Source organism: Haliaeetus leucocephalus, unplaced genomic scaffold (genome assembly GCF_000737465.1).
Source record: "Haliaeetus leucocephalus isolate CR32 unplaced genomic scaffold, Haliaeetus_leucocephalus-4.0 Scaffold751, whole genome shotgun sequence".
Classification (NCBI taxonomy): Eukaryota; Metazoa; Chordata; class Aves; order Accipitriformes; family Accipitridae; genus Haliaeetus; species Haliaeetus leucocephalus.
Genome location: NW_010973187.1, coordinates 11,090,652 through 11,111,724, shown reverse-complemented (window position 1 = coordinate 11,111,724; position 21,073 = coordinate 11,090,652). Strand labels below are relative to the sequence as shown.

The window sequence follows — 21,073 nt, the reverse complement described above, 5'->3', positions numbered from 1 at the left end:
ATATGCCTAACAAACTTAGCACCTCATATTTATTAATTCTTTTAAATGAGCTCACTTGTTTTTGAAGTACATTGGTTTTGTACCTGAAACCAGGATTTCTTTAAGAGTTAGAAAATACTTTAATACTCTTTCCCCTGAAAAAGGAATACACTTGCAGGAGGAAGGATTTTATTATTACAACTGTAACTCCAATACACATATTGACAGTATTGTTACTTTTGACTCCTGATTGTCCATGGTATGTGAATTGTAAAGACACTGACCCGATTTTGGACTTTCAGGTTCAATTGTTAGGAATTTAGAATAAAGGACAGTGTTGTTAGGAGATGAATGAGAAAAAAAATGAACTGACCTCACTAGGCCAGCTTTTCAGAAAGGAATTTTCTAAAACATCATGGTATTTTAAGTAGTTTGTTGGTTAATAGTCCCCAGACATCTTGACAGGTTCTGACATTACCCAGACAGTTTTATTTTCACCTGAGAAGTTGGGGTTTTTTTTTCAGAAAGAATGGTTCTTTGGAAAATGACCTGACTTTAAAAATAAATAAATAAACCTAAAACTTCTCAGTTTGTACTTGTGCAAAAAACAGCAAGTCGACATTTTGTCTTCACATTAAGTGTATGTATCTGAATTTCTTTCATTGTCATGATTATGACAAAATATAGTCATATCCCCTGAGCTAACTTCAAAGTAGCTTGCCTGCTTAGCCTGACGTAACACCGTAGTCATTCAACATGCAGCTTCATCGAGGCACAATTAGTGAGGAGCAAAATCAATTAATCTTTTCTGGCCTCTTAGCTGGTGTTGTTAGACACTACAAGTACATAAGCGAGTTTCAAGCTAGCTCAGGTGTGTCTATACTGCAGCATGGTCAATATTTTGAGCAAGCAGGTGTGCCTAGAGAGCAACAGTTCCTTTCCTGCTTTGATTTTGTTCTGGGAGAAAAAGTTCATGAATTGGAAATCTGTATCTTGCTCTTTTGGGGAACAGCCAGTGAGTAAAAACTGTGTTCCATGCTATGCTTGGACCCAACCTGGGGATAGGCCATGCAGAGGATAGGACGTGACTGTCTTCCTACCTCGTTCCTGCTTGGCCAAATGAAATACATTTGTGCCCTGGGAAAACAACTATCTGTGCTGTTAGTCATTGAAAAGGTGTTCATGCCTTTGTGATGTGATATTTAATGAGGCAAGGATGGTACTGTTTATAGATAAGGTAATCCTTGAAGTGACAACTACCCACAATTTCCCTTTCTTGATAACCAGTACCGGTTCTGCTCGTTGAAGACTAACTTTCCAGCAGTATCATACAAATAGTTGAGAACTGATGAACTGCTAACTAGATCTGATAACTGAGTTACTTAATGAATGGGATTTAGTTGGCTGTTTACCTGTGCTAGCTCAGACAGTGCAATTTAGAGTCATACAGTGCCACATTGAGCTAACCAAGCTCACCGAGCATATATTACCCAAGGTAGAGGGCTGAGTTAACATGCCTGCAGTGTTTCTACTCTTTGAGTTAGCATATTTAGAAACCATTCTCATTAGCTCAGTATTTTGCTGTATTTTTTTGCCACATTTTGGAAAACCTTGAGAGTTATAGATGTTGTCCTTAACAGCTGGGGGCTCATTGGTACAACACATCACTTCCATTAGTTCTCCTGAGCATTCCTTATACCAGCACAAATGGGAGGTAGCAAAGATGTTACCTACTCAAATCTTAAGCCAGATAATTTTTCTCTTAGACAGATAACTGCTTAGTAAAACCAGATCCTGATCTCTTTTCACCATCATATATTTCTTCCTGATTCATCACACAGAAAAAAAATGCTATAGGTAACATTTATTGTCTGTGATTTTGTAACAATTTTGTGCTTAAATACATGTGGAGTTCACAGTTAAATATGTGCCATAACCTTTCTCACAAAGTCAAATTCATAATATGGGATGTTACAATAATTTTACAAATATATGAAATCAAGCTCTACAAGTCTTTGTTTAGCTCAGAGGTTAATATTTCTCATGTTTTATAAGAAAACAGCTGAGCAATAGGGATAATCTGGATTCACTTTCAGAGGAAAAAAAAGGACAAATAATGCAAATAATAAAGGGAACACAGGTTGGCTTTAAAAATCTAAATGTTTTATGTCTTTGAAATATCATGTGACCCCTTCAATTATTCAAATCAGAAACACTTTAAGGGCTGTCATGTAGCTAAATAGCACTGACATTAATGAGCTAAAATCTTCTCTCAGTTTTACAGTATAAAAAACATATGCATCAGTATTCTGAAGTCAAAGGAATCCATGCTTATGCCAGTGCAACTGAAACAAAACATTGGTGCAACATTCCTCCTTCCAAGTATCTGGTTTTAATCAAACTATATTCATGGCCCTCAAGTTTTCTTTGCTGCAGTGGAAGGTAGGCAGGAGTGTTTCATTTAAAATACTTGGTTTACATCATGAGTGCACTAAAAACTGTATATCTTGTCCTAGCTACTTCTAATTGATAAATTGTAATGAAAACATAGTTTCCTGAACTACTTTTCTGAACTACGTGTTCTCTCAGAAACAAAGAGTTTACAGCAAAAAAAAAAAAGTTCATTTTTTTTCTCCTTCCAGTAGAGTTCGGTGAAACCAGGTGATTGGCAACTGTTATGATAAGGTAGATGAAGAGGATGAAAGCTAAGACTGATTGAACAGCTGTGAGAGGCTCTGTTCCAACTGTATTTTGATTACTGATAAGATAACCCTCCCTTTTCTCCCAGTGATTTATCTCATTCAAATTACAATAACACTGAATTGCCATCAACAACAAATGCTGTGTAGTTTCAAGTTTATCTGGCTCATAATGTAGCAAAAAAACAAAGGTGCTGATTACAAAAGTTTTCATGTTACATTTCTAAAAATGGATAAACCACTTATTGCACTATGTGATCTCATACACTTTATAAACCTGTGGATTTTTTTCATTTCAGATAAAACTGATCACTTTCTGATATTCCCAAGCAGTGTAATTCTAAAATTATGTGAAAGCGTAAGGTTTTTGGGGGAGGGTTGATAATTTTTCTGTGTCTTTTTTCTTCTGCTCCTAATATGAAATCAAAGGCTAATTGTTAAAAATAGTTTGGAAGTACTGGAACAGTTTGGATTTACTAAAAGACTGATAGCCTGACCAGTTAAAGATGTAACAAAACAAAGGTTTCTGCAATTATTTTTTTAAATTATTTTTTTCTTTTTTCTCAGATGAAATATTAAACAATAGATAAATTAGCTGGCCTTTGTTTCAATTAATTACTTTGTAGAAGTTTCAAATATACCATAGACTGTTAGCAAGATTCTTATTTTTCCTTAGAGTGGGCTGCTGAACCATTCTTCTCACTAAGGGCTGGATCCTAAGGTCCCAGTGATGTCTGAGGTGTAGATGAAAGAAAGTAATTGAGGTATAAAGTAATGAAATCCAGGCGGGTGGGGGGGAGAAGTTATTCTTCAGGCCATGTTACTAAGCATTAGACTTGGGATGGGGTCAAGCTCACCTGGTTTCAGACACCTGACACAGCACCCATCTGAGTTCATTCCTGTCAACTTTTATAATATATGGAAATACCCCACTGACATACCCCACTGTGTGCACGGCAGCTGTTGTCTCTTTCAGATGGGGAATGGACTCACAACAAATCCGGTGCCTTTTCCCTGCTTATATCCCTGGTTTTGCCACATAAGCTCTGCTGGCTAACACCTTGCAGGAAGCTGTCTTGATTTCCTGCCAGTCCATGCCTTTTCCTTAACTGTTTGACAGGGGCAGACTTTACCATCTACACTGAGAGAAATAAAATGGGGAAGCTACAGGAGTAGTTGGAAGTTAAAATAGCCACTTCGTTCCATGCATGGTAGAATTAGTATCTTAGAATTCAGCAAATAAGCACTCAAAGAGTAACGACTAATGTATACCCAGGATTATTTAGACAGATATACATGCTGGTATACAGAACAGACACAATATGCATCTGTGTAAGCAACAAATGCATGTGCAAACATGTGGCCACCTGATACTCTGTAGCCAAAGTAAAAGCCTGGCGAGAGAAGAAGGAAATGTTCTAGCATGAAGTTGTGGGAGGCATTGCTCACAATTCAGCAAAATCCCTGTTTGATGGCATAATACGCATTGACTCATCTTTTATCTACTGCTAGGCGATATGCAGCGAGATCTTATCGTTGCTGGCAAGGGAATGAAGGTTGAGAATTTTGTGCAACCTGCAACCCACTCATTTGATTCACAAGCATGTTATGACGAGCAGAACTGCCTGTGTAATCCAGTCACTCTGCAGAGTCACCAGTAATAGGACAGGGCCAGATCCGAATCCTAGTGAGGAAACCGGGATTTTTCTAGAAACTGATTTTCCTAGAAATTGTCATGGCGCTTTGATCCTTATCAACAAAAATAATCTTGGCTGGCATGTTATCGTGAAGTCTATAACAGGAATGCAGGCCAAAGTTCACAAATTTTCTAACTTGTTACACAGACAAACTCCCTCTCACTAAAAAGATAGTTTGCCTGGTAGTAGATAAGTAAAAAATAAGATGGTTTTCTTTTGTTATGTTCTCCTCTTGACAAACTCCGCTGAAGGAACACAGACATATAACAAGGTTTACAGTGGAATACCAACCATGGATAAAGCAAACCTCAGGATCTGCCTGACTGTATTCATCTTAGCTATAGCTGTGGTTTTCTGGCTTATTCTTTAATGAAAAGCGTGTCATAAAAATAAACCAAATCTACATTCCTTGTGCATGCATATCTCCATGGATTTCATTGCAGGAATTTGGCCCTCTGTGCACATACATGCTATTAAGTTGTGATTCCATTAGCAAATTAAATAACCGTGTATTAAAAGGAAGGCAAGAGTTAGGGACTAGTTTTCTTCTGTAAATTTGCCAGCTTGGTCTGGCAAAGTGAATGTTCTGACACAAGTCAGGCTGGATCAACAGAAACATCAGTTAATAGAAGAAAGACCATGCAGAGTCTACAGAAAGGCGCATTGAAAAAGGTCAAATACTTCAAGCCTGGAGAAAGGAGAGTAAGAGGGAGCAAGCGAGTCAGGACTGAATTAAAGGTAGTTGAAGTGAAGTGGTTAGTAGAAGAATCTGGCCCACAAACCTTGAGAAACTCAACCTCCAGCTGGTTTCAGCGATCATCGCAAGTGAAAATTCATTATAATATGATGGTTTTTAAGATATGGTGCATTTCAAACCGTTAGTTTTGGTCACCTGCAACATTCTTCATAAATGTGGGAAGCAAGCACCAATAACAAAAGCAATGAAGTCTTCATTACCTTCAAAATATCACCACCCACTCTAAATATACCTCACAGAGGATTTTATAGACAATACTACAGTCATAATGTGCAGTGGTTAGTTTTATAGGGTTCATTCATTCCTGTTCAAAACAACAGGCATGACTACAGCTGAGGATGTGTCAAAAGGAAATAAGAAAATGCTCTCTGAGCAATTACTGAAGAAATGGTACTTGGCTGCAACAACTGATGGGAGTAATGTTGCCATCTTTGCAATAAAAGTAACTGGACAAAGCATAGAGGAAGTAAAAAAATTACTTTAAGGACAGGCAACCATTACCTGTCTGCATAGGTCATAGATATGCCAACCTTTAATAAGAACAACAACAACAACAAATGGAAAAGAATTAGGGTATGCATAGTCAACAGTATTAATTCAATTGACTTACTGAAGGCATTCATAATTTTCCTCTTGTCATTGCAGTGCAATCTTTGCTGTAAATCTTGGTTTATTTTAGCACTGATCAGCCATGTACCTTGCCAGCATGACTGACTGACATTTAACAGAATTGGTGGATGTCAGTGCCCTTCTGGGAGCGTGCCCTGTCACTGGTGTTTCTGTCATTCTCTCAGCAACAATCACTGGCTGGATACTGAAAAGACACTGGGTGGTAAACACTTTGAAACTAATGAATTTGAGGAAGTGGAATACTTAATTTGTATTGATTGTGCAAATGTCATTGCTTTGCCCTTCAACAGCCCTTTCCAGAATGTCATATGAAGCCATATTCATCACTGGAGGAATACATGTAAGTTAGAATAATCAGCAGAGGAACTGCAGAGATTATTTAGGTTTTCACCTCTTAGTTGTGATGTAACTCAATCCTAACTAAATTAGTAGTGAATGAGAATCATCAGCACCCAAAGGACATTTTTCTCCTCAACCTATATTCTCAGCCTGATTCCTGACAGGGAGAAACCTGATTTCACATGATTTGAAATACACTGCTTGGAATATACTTAGGCCTAATCTGTTGGGCAACAGACCCTGGAAATCTGGTCATCTCCTGCAAAAATCAATAATGGGACAACACAACAGATACTGGACTAAAACCCAGGAGAACTGTCCTAATCTTAGAGAAGGCAATGGTATTTAGCTTTTAATTTGACTTTAAGTTTCCTGTTCACAAAAAAAACCCCAGTGTTACCTTTAACATTGTTGCATACTCTAAAGAGTCACAGAAAGTTAAAAGAAAAAAAAATAAATTTCCCTGCACAGCTACACCTGGTCCTTTTAAGTTTTACTGTTGAGACACATGAACAGTGAAGATGATGATGTAATTTACTCTTGGCCGTAATAAACCTTAGGCTCCAATGTTATGATCTAACATTTTTCGTGAATATTAGAAAGAAAAGAAAACATCAATCACCATCTGTGGATGTGAAGATTTAGAACTCAGCATTAGCAAAATCACATCAGGCTGGTTTTAAACCAAGTAGCTGTGTGCCTAACTGGTCTTATTTCAATTTACATCAGTTTTACATTTGTGTAACATTGACTTCAGCAGACACTTGTCTTTATGCCGCAGTCACAAAGGGCAGAATCATACCTATGGGAGTTCAAACCAAGAAAGATGAAAAAATTACAAAGGTTTCTGACAGCTATATTATAAGAAAAATGATCAGATACAGATGACAGCAAAGCATTTCTAGCCAAGAGAGTTCTAAGACAAGTTAAGCAATCAATCATCTGCATCACTCACTATTCAGCAAGTCGACATTCAACATCTGAATCAGTCATTACAATGTAAAGAGAATTAGTAAAGTCTCTAACAAAATGCAAATAAGTGAACTGGAGGACAATACAGTCAAATTCTAGAACTTGGCAGGAAGCCAGAAGAATTATTTTGACAAGACTGCTTGGGGTGATTTGATTTCTTCTTGTTACATTAAAAAAAAAAATAATTGAGAACTTAAGTCTTGAGCAGTACAAGTTTTAAAAAGTATTCTGTAATACAAATGTATAGTTATATGTAGCCAGAAAAAAAACGTAGAATAGGGAACAAAATATAGTGCATGCTCTGCCACTTTGCTACACTGCTGTGCAAATTAACTCTTTTTGGTGCTGGTGAGAGTTTTTCCAAATAAGTGCAAAGAATACTGGGGCAAAGCTAGCCTGAATGGTATGCAACTCTTAGTGTTACCCTTACCTTCCTTGAATATGTTGCCTACTAATTCTTGCCATTATAGAGTATCAGCCTGCTTCAAAATCCACCTGGTATAAGTGAATGTGAAAAATAGGTTTAACATCTGTGGGACTACTAAGCTGCAGGTGCTGAAATTCTTTAAAATAAGTACCACTATTATGTAGGTCCAAAAAAGCCCCACCTAACATCTTACTTGTTCTGGTTAAAATAAAAGAAGGGGAAAAAAAAGAAGGAAAGCGAGTTTAAAAAGAAAATTAAGCAGAAGCTTCTGTTTTAACAGCAGTTTGACCTTGACTTTTAGCAGCATAGGGGATGCTACCTTATGCTCACTCATCAATTGGAGGAATGGTGGAAAATGGGAGTGTTCTTACTGAAAACCAGAAAGTCATAGCAGGTAGCTGCACTGTTAGGCAAATCCTAGACATCTAGGCATTCGGCAGCTGTTTTGAGAGGAGCGACACTTGTCCTTGGCTTGCACATACGGCAGAGCTAACACAGACATCGGATGCCTGAGGGTCTGGCCATGCCCTCTACCCGTCAGCCCTTGGATCCCAATGTTTTCACTCCCTTTTGCATCTGCCTTCATGGGTGCTGTGTGAGGAGCTGCACTGGTGTCGATGGAACTGCTGCTGCTCCTAAAACTGTGTGTTTGCCTCCGCACATCACAAGGCTGGGACTTGAACCGCATAGGATTTGTCATCACAGGGAAAGTTTCTTGTCGATGACTTACTAGCGCAGACGTGACTTGAAATAATAGAGATGATTTGGCTTTGGTCCTTATATGAATGTAGATAGACAGGAATATAGAAAGAGCATTTTCATGAAAGTTTATACTAATATGGTCTGTATTATCTTATGGAAAAAATATTTTTAAGCGGTTTCAGGAAAATGCCTATGCCTTTGTTAATGTTTGTAAACAGCTAAGAGGATTCTGTAGATCCTTGTACTTAAAAAAATCCTGTCCTTGGCAAGTGCAATGGCTCTGTGAGGAGTATGGGAACTAGAAAATTATTATTGAGTTTAAACAGAAGCAAAATTACCTTCTCTAGTTTTCTTTTTGTGATGGATAAATACACAATTCCAAGCAAGGGAACAACACACTGCCTGTGTCAATAAGCTGGGAAGATAATATTACATGTAAGAATAGATTGTACATGTTATTTTATCTTGTCAACTAGTCATTCTTATCCCCTTTCTTATAACTTACAGATCTGTATGAAATAGTTTTGTATGCTGAAAGTAGGCGATTTTGTGTTTAGATGTGTTTTTTATCAGCTGGTCATCCTCAGGTTTATCCTTGTAAATCTCATTGATTGAGCAAAATTGAACTTTGTCCAACAGTTGACGAGTTACATGGATAGAATTTTACTACTTAAAACCTCATACAGGCTTTTAATTGATTTCACTGGTGTTTTGACCTTTGTTTAATATAGAGCTGAATCTCACAAGCAGTTTGGGTTTCGGTACTTGAAAGAAAAACATTCATGGGCCCAGGTACATAATGCTTTCACTGGTTTCTACTCCACAAGTATGCATTTCTAAAATGAAATCTGTACAAGTCAAAATATGCATCTGTATTTTATCAAACATATTAACAACAAAAGCATTACCTTTATCTTACAGAAATGTTGGAATCCAACAATATAATCAATTTCAACGGACTAGCTAATAGCTCCAGTTATCATACTTTCCTCTTGGATGAAGAACGCAGTCGGCTGTATGTTGGAGCAAAGGATCACATATTTTCTTTCAATCTGGTTAATATCAAGGAATATCAAAAGGTACTTTCATTCATGTTTTGTACAATGTAAATATATACTTTTAATGTTGCAGAATTGTTATTACTCAGACTATGTTGGGCACCATATGAATTATGTCGTCAGTGTTTGGGTGTCAGGAATACTATTACAACAAAAACATCTGCTGACTTTATGAAGAGAAATTTATAATAAGCCTATAACCTGTAACTATATAATCTACAATATTTTTTTTCAAACTATGAGAAAGTAAATAAGTGGATAATCCAGCTATTTCCCAAACAAGACATACTTTCATGTTTACTGCTAAAAAACCCAAACAACTGTTATAACAGTTTGCACAAAAAGGCCTTATTACTCTGTATTTGTTTGCAGATAAAAAGAAGCTGTTTGGGAATCTAAATATTGATTTCTCTCCTTTATCCCAGCACTTGTAGGCACTCTGCTTCTGCTGCTTTCAAACCAAAACAGATTTAGTATTAATAAAAGAGGAATAGGTCCATAAAATCTTGCCATCCTTGATGGGGAGTATAATTTTCCAGTAAAAGTTGGTGACAAATTAGAAGCTGACAAACAGTTCAGTGATGTTCTTTTGTTGGGGTCTAAATAAATAATTCAATTTTTCATACATTTTAATAAGACAAAATGCTAAGAAGGTAAACAATGAGATGGAGGTTTGATTTGTTATATTAAGTATTTTGATGGCACATTTCAAAATCCAGGGAGTATTCTTTTATGAGATATATTGCTTCAATACCCAGGGATTTTTTTTTCTTGGTGTTCCTGACCTTTTGCCCGTTTAACTATTAGCTTCCTAAGATGATAGCAATAAATACCTTGTGTTTTCTGTTCAGAGAGAAGACAGGCTATTCATTTGTATTCTCTAAGGAAAAAGGATAAAAGGAAAACTGGGTATTTTCTTTTCTATTCTCTTTAGAGCAGCTATAAAGGAAACTAGCTATTTATTTGAATTCTCTGAGGGATTGATAGCTTAATGTGCAAAACATCTGGAATAATTAAAGGAAAGAAGGTGTTTCCATTGCAGAAAACAGCTCTGTAGAATGGGAGGAATTGTATCTTACATACTTATGTATTCAGATACCTTTAGAACACTATTTGAAATTGCATACAAATATTAATATATTAAATAAAGAATTGCTGTCGGCAACGTTGGCAACAGACTTCAGGAACAGATTTACAATTTAGCCTTTAGATTTAAGAATAGACAAAAGGCTTAAAGAATTTTGGGATCTGCTTATTAGAGGGTCACAGAAGAAACTTCAGTCAAACTTACAATGCAGCCAGTGCTCCACTTGAGATCAAACTTCACTAGTTGTTGCTTCCACCATGTAAAAAAGAACTAAGGTTTCTGCCTAAATACTGATAGCAACATAGGACTCCAAAGGAGCACAACTCAAAAAGCCAAACTTTCCAGTCTGTTAACAGCAGTTCAATTTAGCTGACTTATAAACCAAATTAGAGGAAAATATTGTGCTGTGAGAATAAGGAAAAAGAACATCTAGCCATTCATTTTATGGATTAGAATACTGGTTTGAATAATACTGAAATCTTTGCCCAAAAATTGAACTGAATTTGAACTGGTCCTTTTGGGAGATCTCGGAAGTTTGGTTAATGTTTTTCAACCTAGTAAATTCAAATTTTCACATGTCTCTGCACATTTTAAGCTGAGAATAGAAACAGGAAGTAGCAGGAATCCTTTGAGAGAGAATGTGCTCATAAAATTTTCAGCCTTATTTTATAGACTTAAGATGTTCGATTGCTGTTTGGATTTCAGTTTGGATTTCATTAAGTTTTAAGAAAATTTTGAATTTAAAAATGTGGTTGCAAAGTGTATTTTCAAATGTCATATATAACACCTCCTTCAACCTCTTCTGTCATCCATATTCTTTTTTTTTTCTTTTCTTTTTGAATACTTAGCCTTTTCCTTTCTTTAATGAACTATATTGAACACCAAGGCTGTAGTCCAGACTTATGGCCATTCATATTGCATTATCTGAGGCTCCCAAATGAATAGCCTGGCATTTTATGGGAAGATCATGTTTTATTCTATATGTAATTCCTAAAAGCTTTTCAAAAAACCATGAATAATTGACTGTGAACGTCTCTGGATTTTCTCTGTATGAGGTGAGATCCATTTTCTGCTAAGCAAACACTACAGTAAACCTAGGTTTAGGTTTACTTGTGTTAGGGTAGCTCTATAGGAACAGCATAAACATTTCTATTTTGACGGTGTGATATTTTTCAAATACCATGGCTTCCTTTTTATTATTTAATTAACTAAACTTAGTAAAAGAATGAACTAGTAGATACACTGAAGAGGCAAACACCTCATTTCTGATGCTGTAACTCTAACTTGAGATCGCATTTCACATAGATCCGATTTATTGTTAGTAAGTATCTGCGATTTTTTGCTCTCAGTCTCCATTCCGTTACATCAGATTTAAAACAGTGAAAGAACACTCAATGGAGAGTCAGCCGTCTTATCGTTAGCATACAAGATTCACTGCTAAGATTCACGATACAGACTATATTCAAGATTGTTTTTACTGTGATTCCTATTATCTCTATTTTGCTCCTATAATTTCATTTCTTTGTCGTCAAATTTTATGGAAGAAAAGGAAATAAGGAAAAGAATGGGGAAAAGAGAAACTGGGTAAAGAGACTCTGTAGCATTTGGTCTGCAATTTGTGATTATTGAAGCCTGAAATAACACAACGTGATTTTTGTTCTCTGTCTTTAGATTGTTTGGCCTGTATCTCATTCCCGAAGGGATGAGTGCAAGTGGGCTGGAAAAGATATTCTGGTAAGTACAAATCTTTTTAACATTTCTTTTTCTTTTATAAAACATTGTAAATATTTTATTGTGTCTTATTGTGTTAATTCTTAAAGTATTTTTCCTCCTCTCTAAGGTCACACATCTGATCATAACTTCAGCCTTGAGTTATCTCATCTCAGCTCTCTTATTCAAAATAATGAAATCTCATCTTCATGACCAAGGGTTTAAATTTATAAATGGAATACATGCAAATTAAATAGAATTTATTTAAAAAAAAAAAAAAAAAAAAAAAAAAAAAAAAAGAGAAGGGAGGAGAGACATCAGAATGAGAAATATTAACCCTTGTATACTTGTCTCGTGATCTCAGGGTACATAATATTTTGACCTATATTTGCCCTGCTCCAGGTCCCAGTCCTACAGTGAGTTCCGAGAAGTGCTCTCTCTTTGTGGCATCTCACTGGAGTCAGTGGGTTTCCCTGAGCTCTTTCCTGCATGGAGTTCACAGCAAGATTGAGGTCAAAGTGGTTTTAACATTCTGCATCAGTTTTGGTGCCTCAGGAAAACACTGTTAAACTAGGCATAATTTTCTCTACATTTTCCCTCATTCTTGTGTACATCTTATTGCCTGTATTTATGAGGTAGGACAGACATAGCCACTAGCCCCCAGATAATAATCATTCCACACTGATAATAACTGTCTTCTTTGTAAGAACAATATTGGAAATGGGAAGACAAGGCTGAAGAAGGGAAAAAAAGATAAAAAATACATGCATGCAACAAGCCAAATAAATACTTGCATAGCATAGCCAAATGGGAAATCATTGTGGTTGCCAAGGTATAACTGAGAGTGGAACTTGGCCCCGTGTGTATATGCTATTGGCCTGATTTTCAGAGATGATTCCGTAAAATATTCATAATGCCAACCATATGCCTCCAGAGAGCTCCATTTGAATAATTTCCTAGGTCATAATAAAAATAGTTTCATCAGTCCTTACTTAGGCCATAGAGGACAGTTGTCTTCATAAAAAGGCATTTGGGAGCAGTAGAGGTGGATTAGGTACAAACTAAGAAATATGGGCTAAGCTATATCTGTGAAGGGACAGCTAAAGTACCAGACACTTGGCCTATCTCATTACATAGAAATAATACATTTAAATTAATCCTTCTTCATGTTCACAAATAATTTTCAGGAGTACATTGCAAGGTGAGGACTAAAATATCTAATATTCAAGGTTAAAAAAAAATAAGGCTAGTGTTAAATGTCTGAGCAAATTAACTAACCTTGCAGCTTGATCTTATGCTAAGTATTATGATATTACATTAAGTAGATTTTTTTATAGCTAGGTTTGAAGCCTAGAATATTAATAAGAGATTCAGCGCTTAGAATGAAAGTATACTCTTTTATTTTTTAATAATTATTTTTAGAAATTCACAATAGTAAGAAAGAGGATGTTTTATACGTTGCACCGGGCTGATTCCAATCCGTTCATTGTAAACAGAGGCACTATTATTCTGGAGTGAGCTGGGAAGTTCAGAAACCCATCCTCTGATTATTTGTGCTGTAACTACTTTATTCACCCTGATTCCTATGATATTAAGGCAGCTACGCCTGCTGATCACGAGTAAAAGGTGAAGCCAATACCACACCCCAATGCTGTGTGTGACCCTGGTGCATTAGCTGCCTGCTATGATCCTGCGCATTAGAAGCAGCACTCCCATGAGTTGGTTGACAAGAATAAGGCAAAACAGGAGGACAGAATTCACAACACACTGCAGCCCAAACTGAGGAAAACAGTAGTACAGCACAATGTTGCTAGAATCAGATAATTTGTTTTCATAAACATTTTGCACGTATATGGGTTGTTGGGGTTTTGCTTTCTTTTTTTAATTTTTAGTCTTCTCTAAAAGTGTAGGTGAAAAATAAAAAAAAAAAAAACAAAACCAAATGCATAGGTTGTATGTAATGTGGGTCCAGTTTTGGCAGGCAGCTAGAAAGATGGAATATATGTCTTGGTGTGTCCAGGTCATCTTCTTTAAATATTTACAGCTATCTATTCTTGCCATAAAACAGTGCATTACAAAGTATTTAGTGTTACTGCTTTAACTGTAATTACAGATCAAGATTACAGATCATTTAAGAAACTTATTATTCCTCCTTCATTTATTCCTTAAAGTCATTGTCAGTACCTTGGGAGTGTGAAATGTAAAGGCCATAAAAATAACTCAACAGACTCTCATTAGAGGGAACAAGAAAAATAGAGGACAAATAAAGTGGCATATAAAACATGCTTGATTTAATACTGCTTTCAGCATGTACCACTGCTAAGATATTAGATACTCTTCATTTGTGATGGTTCAGAACTTTCTACATGACAGTCTATACTTCTACATCGAGGTCTTGTTAAAAAACTTTTTTTAATTATTGATCTCCAGGGGAAGTCAGTGCTGAAAATGCAAGTCCCCACTAATAGGCCAGGTGCACTGCAGCAGCTGCAGCACAAGTATAACCCCAGCTCTGCCCCACTGCTAACCTCAGCTATGACCTCCGAGATTTCCTCTCATAATTATAAGAGGTAATTTACTGTCGTTTTCACTCCTTCAGAGGGATTCCTGATACTGACGCTGTCAGTCATGCCAATCTAGGCACAGCAGGTTTGTAGCTCAGGACAGTCCACGCGGGATTTGAGGAGAGCGGCCGACTTGGGCTCTTCCCGCTCTCCTGATATCCCTTTGTTCCTTGAGCAGTCCTTTTCATTTCTGTTTCTTAAAGGGCTTAGTATATGTTAATTAGTTAAGCTTTGCTCACTGTATAGGTAGATAAACCTTTTAAAGTATGCTTTGGGTCTGTTTTTTAGATGGGTAAGCTGAGAAGAGAGGCTGAAAGACTCCCCCCAGCTATGCAATACTTACTTACAGCAGGACTTCTCTGATAGAAGCTAACTAACAAGTGCTACACTTTCCCACAAAATACAGATTTTTCCAATAAAATCATAATTACTGTCCCATGTTAAGTACTTAGTATTACAATATATATATTTCCATTTCCTCGATATAGAGTATCACAAGCACCAAAGTAACATTGTTCATGAAAAATTAAAGACTATGAATAACAAATAAAATATTTGCTTACGTAATTCAACTAAATGAGCAATTCTGTGAGGATTTCTTGCTATTCTGGATTTCAGTCTCTCATTTGATGTATTCTGGTTGCTGTAAGTCCCGTGAATATTTCTCACGATTCCTGGCCAGACCTTGGTAATGATCAAAGAAGACAAAGTCTCTACAGAATACTTCTCAGCTTTTATACTGAACTTACAGTACAGACATGCTGCTAGTCATATCCCTCACTAGTGAGCCTCAGTGTTTTGATTTTAAGCTCTCACAGGCACCTGGGACCCAGCAGAAACACATGGAAACCTCTGCATTACATATGGGTTAAATAATAGGTAACTGGGAAAAAAAAAAGTGGCTCCAGTTCCACTCTGACATTCCTGGGATGTCATAAACCAGCAAAGCAAAGCTTGAGTGATTTACAAAAGTTAGTAGAAACACTAGTTAGTTTTGCAGGTAGGGATAGGGTAGGAATAGCTTCTTGACTGGAAAGCTCATCTTGTCCTTAAACTATTAATTTGCTATTGTTTTAAAAGTTTTGGCTGCTGTTTAGTCGATACATCTCTGCACTAGATTTGGCTGAGGCACCATAGCAATAGTTCACATGGTACACAATTAATCAGAGAAATTCCTATTAAAGGGTATGATAGATTTCCACAACTTGAAAGCTTTAAAGATGTGTTTTTGAAGGGCACCTTAGGATGTTATTTTCAAGTGTGATTTGACTATCTAATTTATTTAGTCACTTTTAAAGATCCCAGCTCAAATTAAATTGTTGAAATGGTCCCTTCTGGCCTTGACATGTATAAATCTTTAAAATTTCAATGGGTACTTTAACAAAGTCACATAGGACAAGCTACATGATGACAGATACTTATACACAGTTTGCATGCTGTATGAAAATGGCTTCTCCCTGGATATTTCTGGTGAGAAATAAATGTTGATATACAAATAGATACAAAGAGTACCAATTGCTTTTACCTGATACCAGCAAGCTCCTACATATTGCTCTGTCAAATGAACAAACAGGTCCATACAGAGAATTACACTTTTGTGTCATTTCCCTTAACAGCTAAAGTGTATCAGCACAATTGTGTGTGTATTAGCACTGACTGTATTATAATTTATAGGAGATGGACACCTACTTGGGCTATTTAATTGCCATTAAATTTTACCTAGTTATTAACTCTTACCTGAATTCAACTGTGGTTGACATTATTATACTCAGTAGTTCTCTTGGTGGTAATTTGGAATCGCTTTAGATCAGAAACCTATTCCTAGTTAAGAAGAAGTAAGACTCTTTACACTACAGATGATATAGCTATATCCTGTGCATGCTTCTTTGCATTTAAGTGAGGCCGACACTCAATTATTGAGTTTATGGTTCATGCAGGTAGACTCACATGGCTGTAATTTAATTCACCATCTCATTTGTTATGATAATACTTAATATAAGCCAAAATGTTCATATGCCATCTCAGTTTATGCTTCCATTAAAGTTTTCCAGCCCCTCCCTAAATCATAGGAAGATTAGCAGTTCCATAGGCTTATAGATCCATCAGAGTGCAATGATTTGGAAAGAAAGAAGAAAAAGAAAGAAAAGAAAAAGTGGTGTAGAAATTAGCAAGTGTCCCTCAGCCATATCTGGTGATACTTTGGAAAAACAAAGTTGGCAATCAATAACTACTATTCCCTTTAACTCATTTTATTACTGTTGTTGCCTTAGGGAAAGTAGAAGAACATGGAGGCAGAAAGTAAAAGTAATTCTTTTAATCTGTTATTGTAAACAAAGATCTGAAGAGGGAATCTGAAAATTAAATATACAATGCTGGCTGGATCTAGAAAGCCTGCTTCTAAATTCATCTGACAGGCACAATTTTTCCGGTCAAATTACCTCTGGCCCTTTGGGTGTGCCAAAAAGAAGTTCATCCCTTTCTGTCAGGGTTCTTCCTTTGGAGGACATCTACAGCCAGTTTTCCAGCTTTTCTACCACCAACCCTCACCACCATCCCCATTTCCTTTCTGGCTCCTTGGCTCCAGCACACCACTGAAACCCTTTAACAGAGCCTAAAGACCCAGGACCCCCATCCAGCCTGGGGAAAAGGGAAAGGTGAATGTCTCCTGGGAGTAGAAAGGGGTAAAGTGAGCAAAAATCCAAAGCAACGGACCGCCAGTGAGATTAGGGACAGAATTTACTCTCAGTATTACATACTACAAGGAGAAATGTGACTTTTGAGCCATTTGTAAGACAAATAATGCCACTGCATATCCCTTTCAACTCTATCAAATGTTCCAGTTAGTATGCTGAGTTTATTAGCTTGAGGGCTGCTCACTCCTTAATCTTGTCCATGATCTTTAATGTGGGCATGATTTCCTGCCAAAGCATTTCTTACCATTTGGGAGACGAGGGAGTGAGATATTTTGTGAAGTAGTGTGCTGCTTTAATATTGCTGCTGCGTAAAACTGCTTTGCATAGACTACGGACAAAAGAGAAAGACAGATGGGGGAAAAAAATAAAACAAACCTACAAGCCTTTCACTTAGAGGTGAAATGAGCTTGGTAAAAAAGTATAGTAGACTGGAGCCTTTCAAAGTCCTGTGGAGCTCTCTAACAGAATTTCCCCCCCGGGAAATTCTGGTCGCACCAGCTCCAGTTCTTGGATGGACCCCCACAACACACCCACCAGCATAAAGCCTCATTTATGGCTCTTAGTTCAGATATTGATCCTACAGCTTGTGTTCATTTAGGCATTTGCATATATTTTTTTTATATGAATTGACCAAGGCAAATCAGTTACCGTAAGGTAATAATTTGTGTACTTTTACAGAGGAAGAATTAAGTTGGCAGTTGTTCAGATTTTCGTATTTTACTCACTTACGTATCATGGGAAGTCATTTAAGTCTTTCAGTATGGGGAACAAATTGATATAGATCGAGGAGAAAGCTAATTTTCCAATTTGGGCTTATTTTTCTGTTTATAGGTGTGACTATAGAAATTTGCTTCTGAAGGAAACTTAATATTCAGCAGATTTAATGCAGTCTTGCAGAAACGTTTTCTTTGTTGTTTTTGAAATATAAAGTCACAGAGTTAATAAAGAGGAAGCAAAGGAGAAATGACGGAAAAATTGTTTCCAAAATTATGGGGTTTAATTTTCTATCAATAGGTGTTCCTTGTGAGCCCTAGTTTGGCCTTGGCAAAGTCTGAGAATTACTTTTATTTACGGCTGAGTTACCAGCTATTGCTATTTCAAAATGATGTTGGGTAATTCCTTTTTATGATTTATTGCATCCCAAGATGGACAGAGTGAATTTATTCTTCATACATGTCTTTCCAGAGAAACACATTAACTGGGTGACTAGTAACAACGATCGATATGTTTAGTTCCTGTTTCCTTTCAGGGCTTCAGTCTGAAGCTCATGAAGTCAGAGAAAAGCCTTTCCTTTGGTCCTAGTTATATCTTTTTTTCTTTTTCTTTTTTTTTTTTTTTCTGAATTTGCTTCACATCCTTTCTATTTTAGCAAATAGACTGTTTTTGGGGGGGGGGAGGGTTAGTTTGTTTTAGGTTTTGGGATTTTCTGTTGCTTTAATAAAAGAAAGGCTAGTTTAAAAATTAAGGATAGGTCTGCTCTGAACGATCACACATCACAGTTCCTCTGTACTCAAGATGTGGTCACTATGGCACTATTAAATTAGTCCACAACTGATGTTTTTTCTGTAGTCCTGTTACTTACATACACCAAAAATAGGTCTACTAAACTCCTACCAGATGCACACAAGTCTAAAATATTGTCTTTTTTCTTTTGTAATAAGTAAAAGAACTAAAGGGAAAGTTCTTAAAATAACCTAGGAAGTAATATGCAATTATTTCCTATGTTGAAGCTAATGCTTTGTTTTGTTACCACATCTTCATGTCAATAGATGATCTTCAAAAAAGCTTTTTCAGTGTAGAAAAAGTGTTGTATTCTGAAAATGGTGGAACAGAAAAAGTAAGAACAGTAAATAAAGGGAGAATCCATATCTCTCTTGCTTTTGTTTTTTTTGTTTGTTCTTTTTCTTTTCTTGACTGAGTGACGTGATCTGCGTTGGATCAAATAATCTATTGATCTCTTTTTCTGTTGTGTAATTCCTTCCTGATTAACATCTTCCAAAACTTTAAGTTACTATACATATATCATGAATATAAACATGAAAAAACCCCAAACAAACAAAAACCCCATCCCTAAAAAAACAACCTAACAATAAAAAAAACCCAAACCACTCAGCAAACTCAACAATTTCACTTTGGTGCTAAATTTTTACTGAGTGGGAATTTTAAGCTTCTGTCACTTAAGTTTTCTCTGTTCAGCATCTCTCTGTGGTGTCAAAATAGTTTAACATCCACACACAAATTTCTGGATTCCCACAGTAAGGCACATATAACTTCATAGTCAGGTTTACAGAGTACATTTATTTACAGGCACACATATTGCTAAGCAACTGTCCCTTATAGATGCAACAGTCTTTTGCTTCCTTTCAACACTTCACGGTTTTACGTTCACTTTCAACACAGAAGTTTTGAGTATATTTATCTTAGGTGGCTGTGAGTGGAAGTCATTACAGGATATGCCTATAGTATGCTGAATAAAAGCAAGCTGACTGATACGGAGTCTAAGTGCTTTATGCACCTATAACAGGCTTGACAACCTGTTTGTTTGAAATACTCCACCCAATTAGCAGGTGTTGATCCTATTCGGAAAGGCGGGGTGTAATCTGATTTCTCCAGGAGACAGGTGATTACCCCACCCAGACAGAAGAGATAGATGAGAGAGACTTTAGATCTAGACTGTGGTTGCAACTTAAATTGCTGCTGGGCTTGGTGAGACTGCTTGAGCTGAAACCAAACAGTATTGTTCATTTCTTTGCTAATAAAGCTATGCCCAAAATGTGGGACAGGTTTACTCTGCAGAGCAAAACCAATTTTGTTTTAAAGTTATGGTCAGAAAAGAACTGGCATCTGCTTCACCTCAAGGCTTCCCAATGTTTTGAATTATTCCTGAAATACTCTTCTGTTCCTTAAATAAATTCATTCTGTGCTGTAGGAAGTGCATACTACTGAAAAAACCTAACAATTCAAAATAAAGGAAGCTTGCTAACACTCATGGAAAGGTTTAATGTACAACAATCATACTGTGGCTGCAAAATCCTGAAAACCCACTTGTTTGCTGGACTGCATCCATAAAAGACTTTGTTTTGTCTTGTTAACCAGATGTACAAAAATAATAGATGGTCATTAAATCAGGTATTTAGTGCTGCAGCCTTTTCTTGGCATCCCTCTAGCTGTTCACAGGTCCAGAACAATTGTTGTCTGCATCTGCTGAATGAAGATTTAAGGACTGAAAACATGTCTTGTAATTTGAACATACTGAATGCAGAAAAAATTGGAGAAATTGTACTTCCTAAGATCGCTAGGTCGGATGGTTAGTGCTAACGACAAAGATTTGAAGGCCTGATGTGTTTAGTCTGTGCAGTCAAAGGAGGCACCTTTAAAGCATGGCTTCTAATGTCGTCTTCTAACAGATTCTGGCTTAAGACTGTTTTCGGGACAGACCCTAGGGAGTATCCCACCTGGCTTAGCTACCTCCATGTGTAGCCTTAGCGGTAAACTATGGGCCAAATGACCACGTCCCGGTAGTGACTACCAGATTTTCAAGTAAGTAGGTAGACAGGCAGGGAGACATTTTGTGTTTCACCCTCACTAACACAGAGGAGGAACCGGAGAAGCTTTCCATCTGCTGTGCAAGTGTGCTGACAATACAACTGTTTGCTAATATGGCATGCGGTTTTGTGGCTTGAAGGAATCAGGATATATCTGCTTTTTTTCAGTGTTTATTTTTTTATCATATGCTTTGTTAGTTGGCTTCTTTTTTCT

The 21,073-nt window shown here is 36.8% G+C and overlaps 1 protein-coding gene across 1 annotated transcript in view; it reads left to right on the top strand.

The window, feature by feature from the left end:
- Window positions 1-21,073, top strand: part of SEMA3A (sema domain, immunoglobulin domain (Ig), short basic domain, secreted, (semaphorin) 3A) — a 167,542-nt gene that overhangs the window by 40,097 nt on the left and 106,372 nt on the right. The window contains exons 3-4 of the mRNA XM_010580947.1: window positions 9,124-9,281; window positions 12,019-12,081. Coding sequence (XP_010579249.1) covers window positions 9,124-9,281; window positions 12,019-12,081 — 221 coding nt within the window. The remainder of the gene's footprint in view (window positions 1-9,123; window positions 9,282-12,018; window positions 12,082-21,073) is intronic.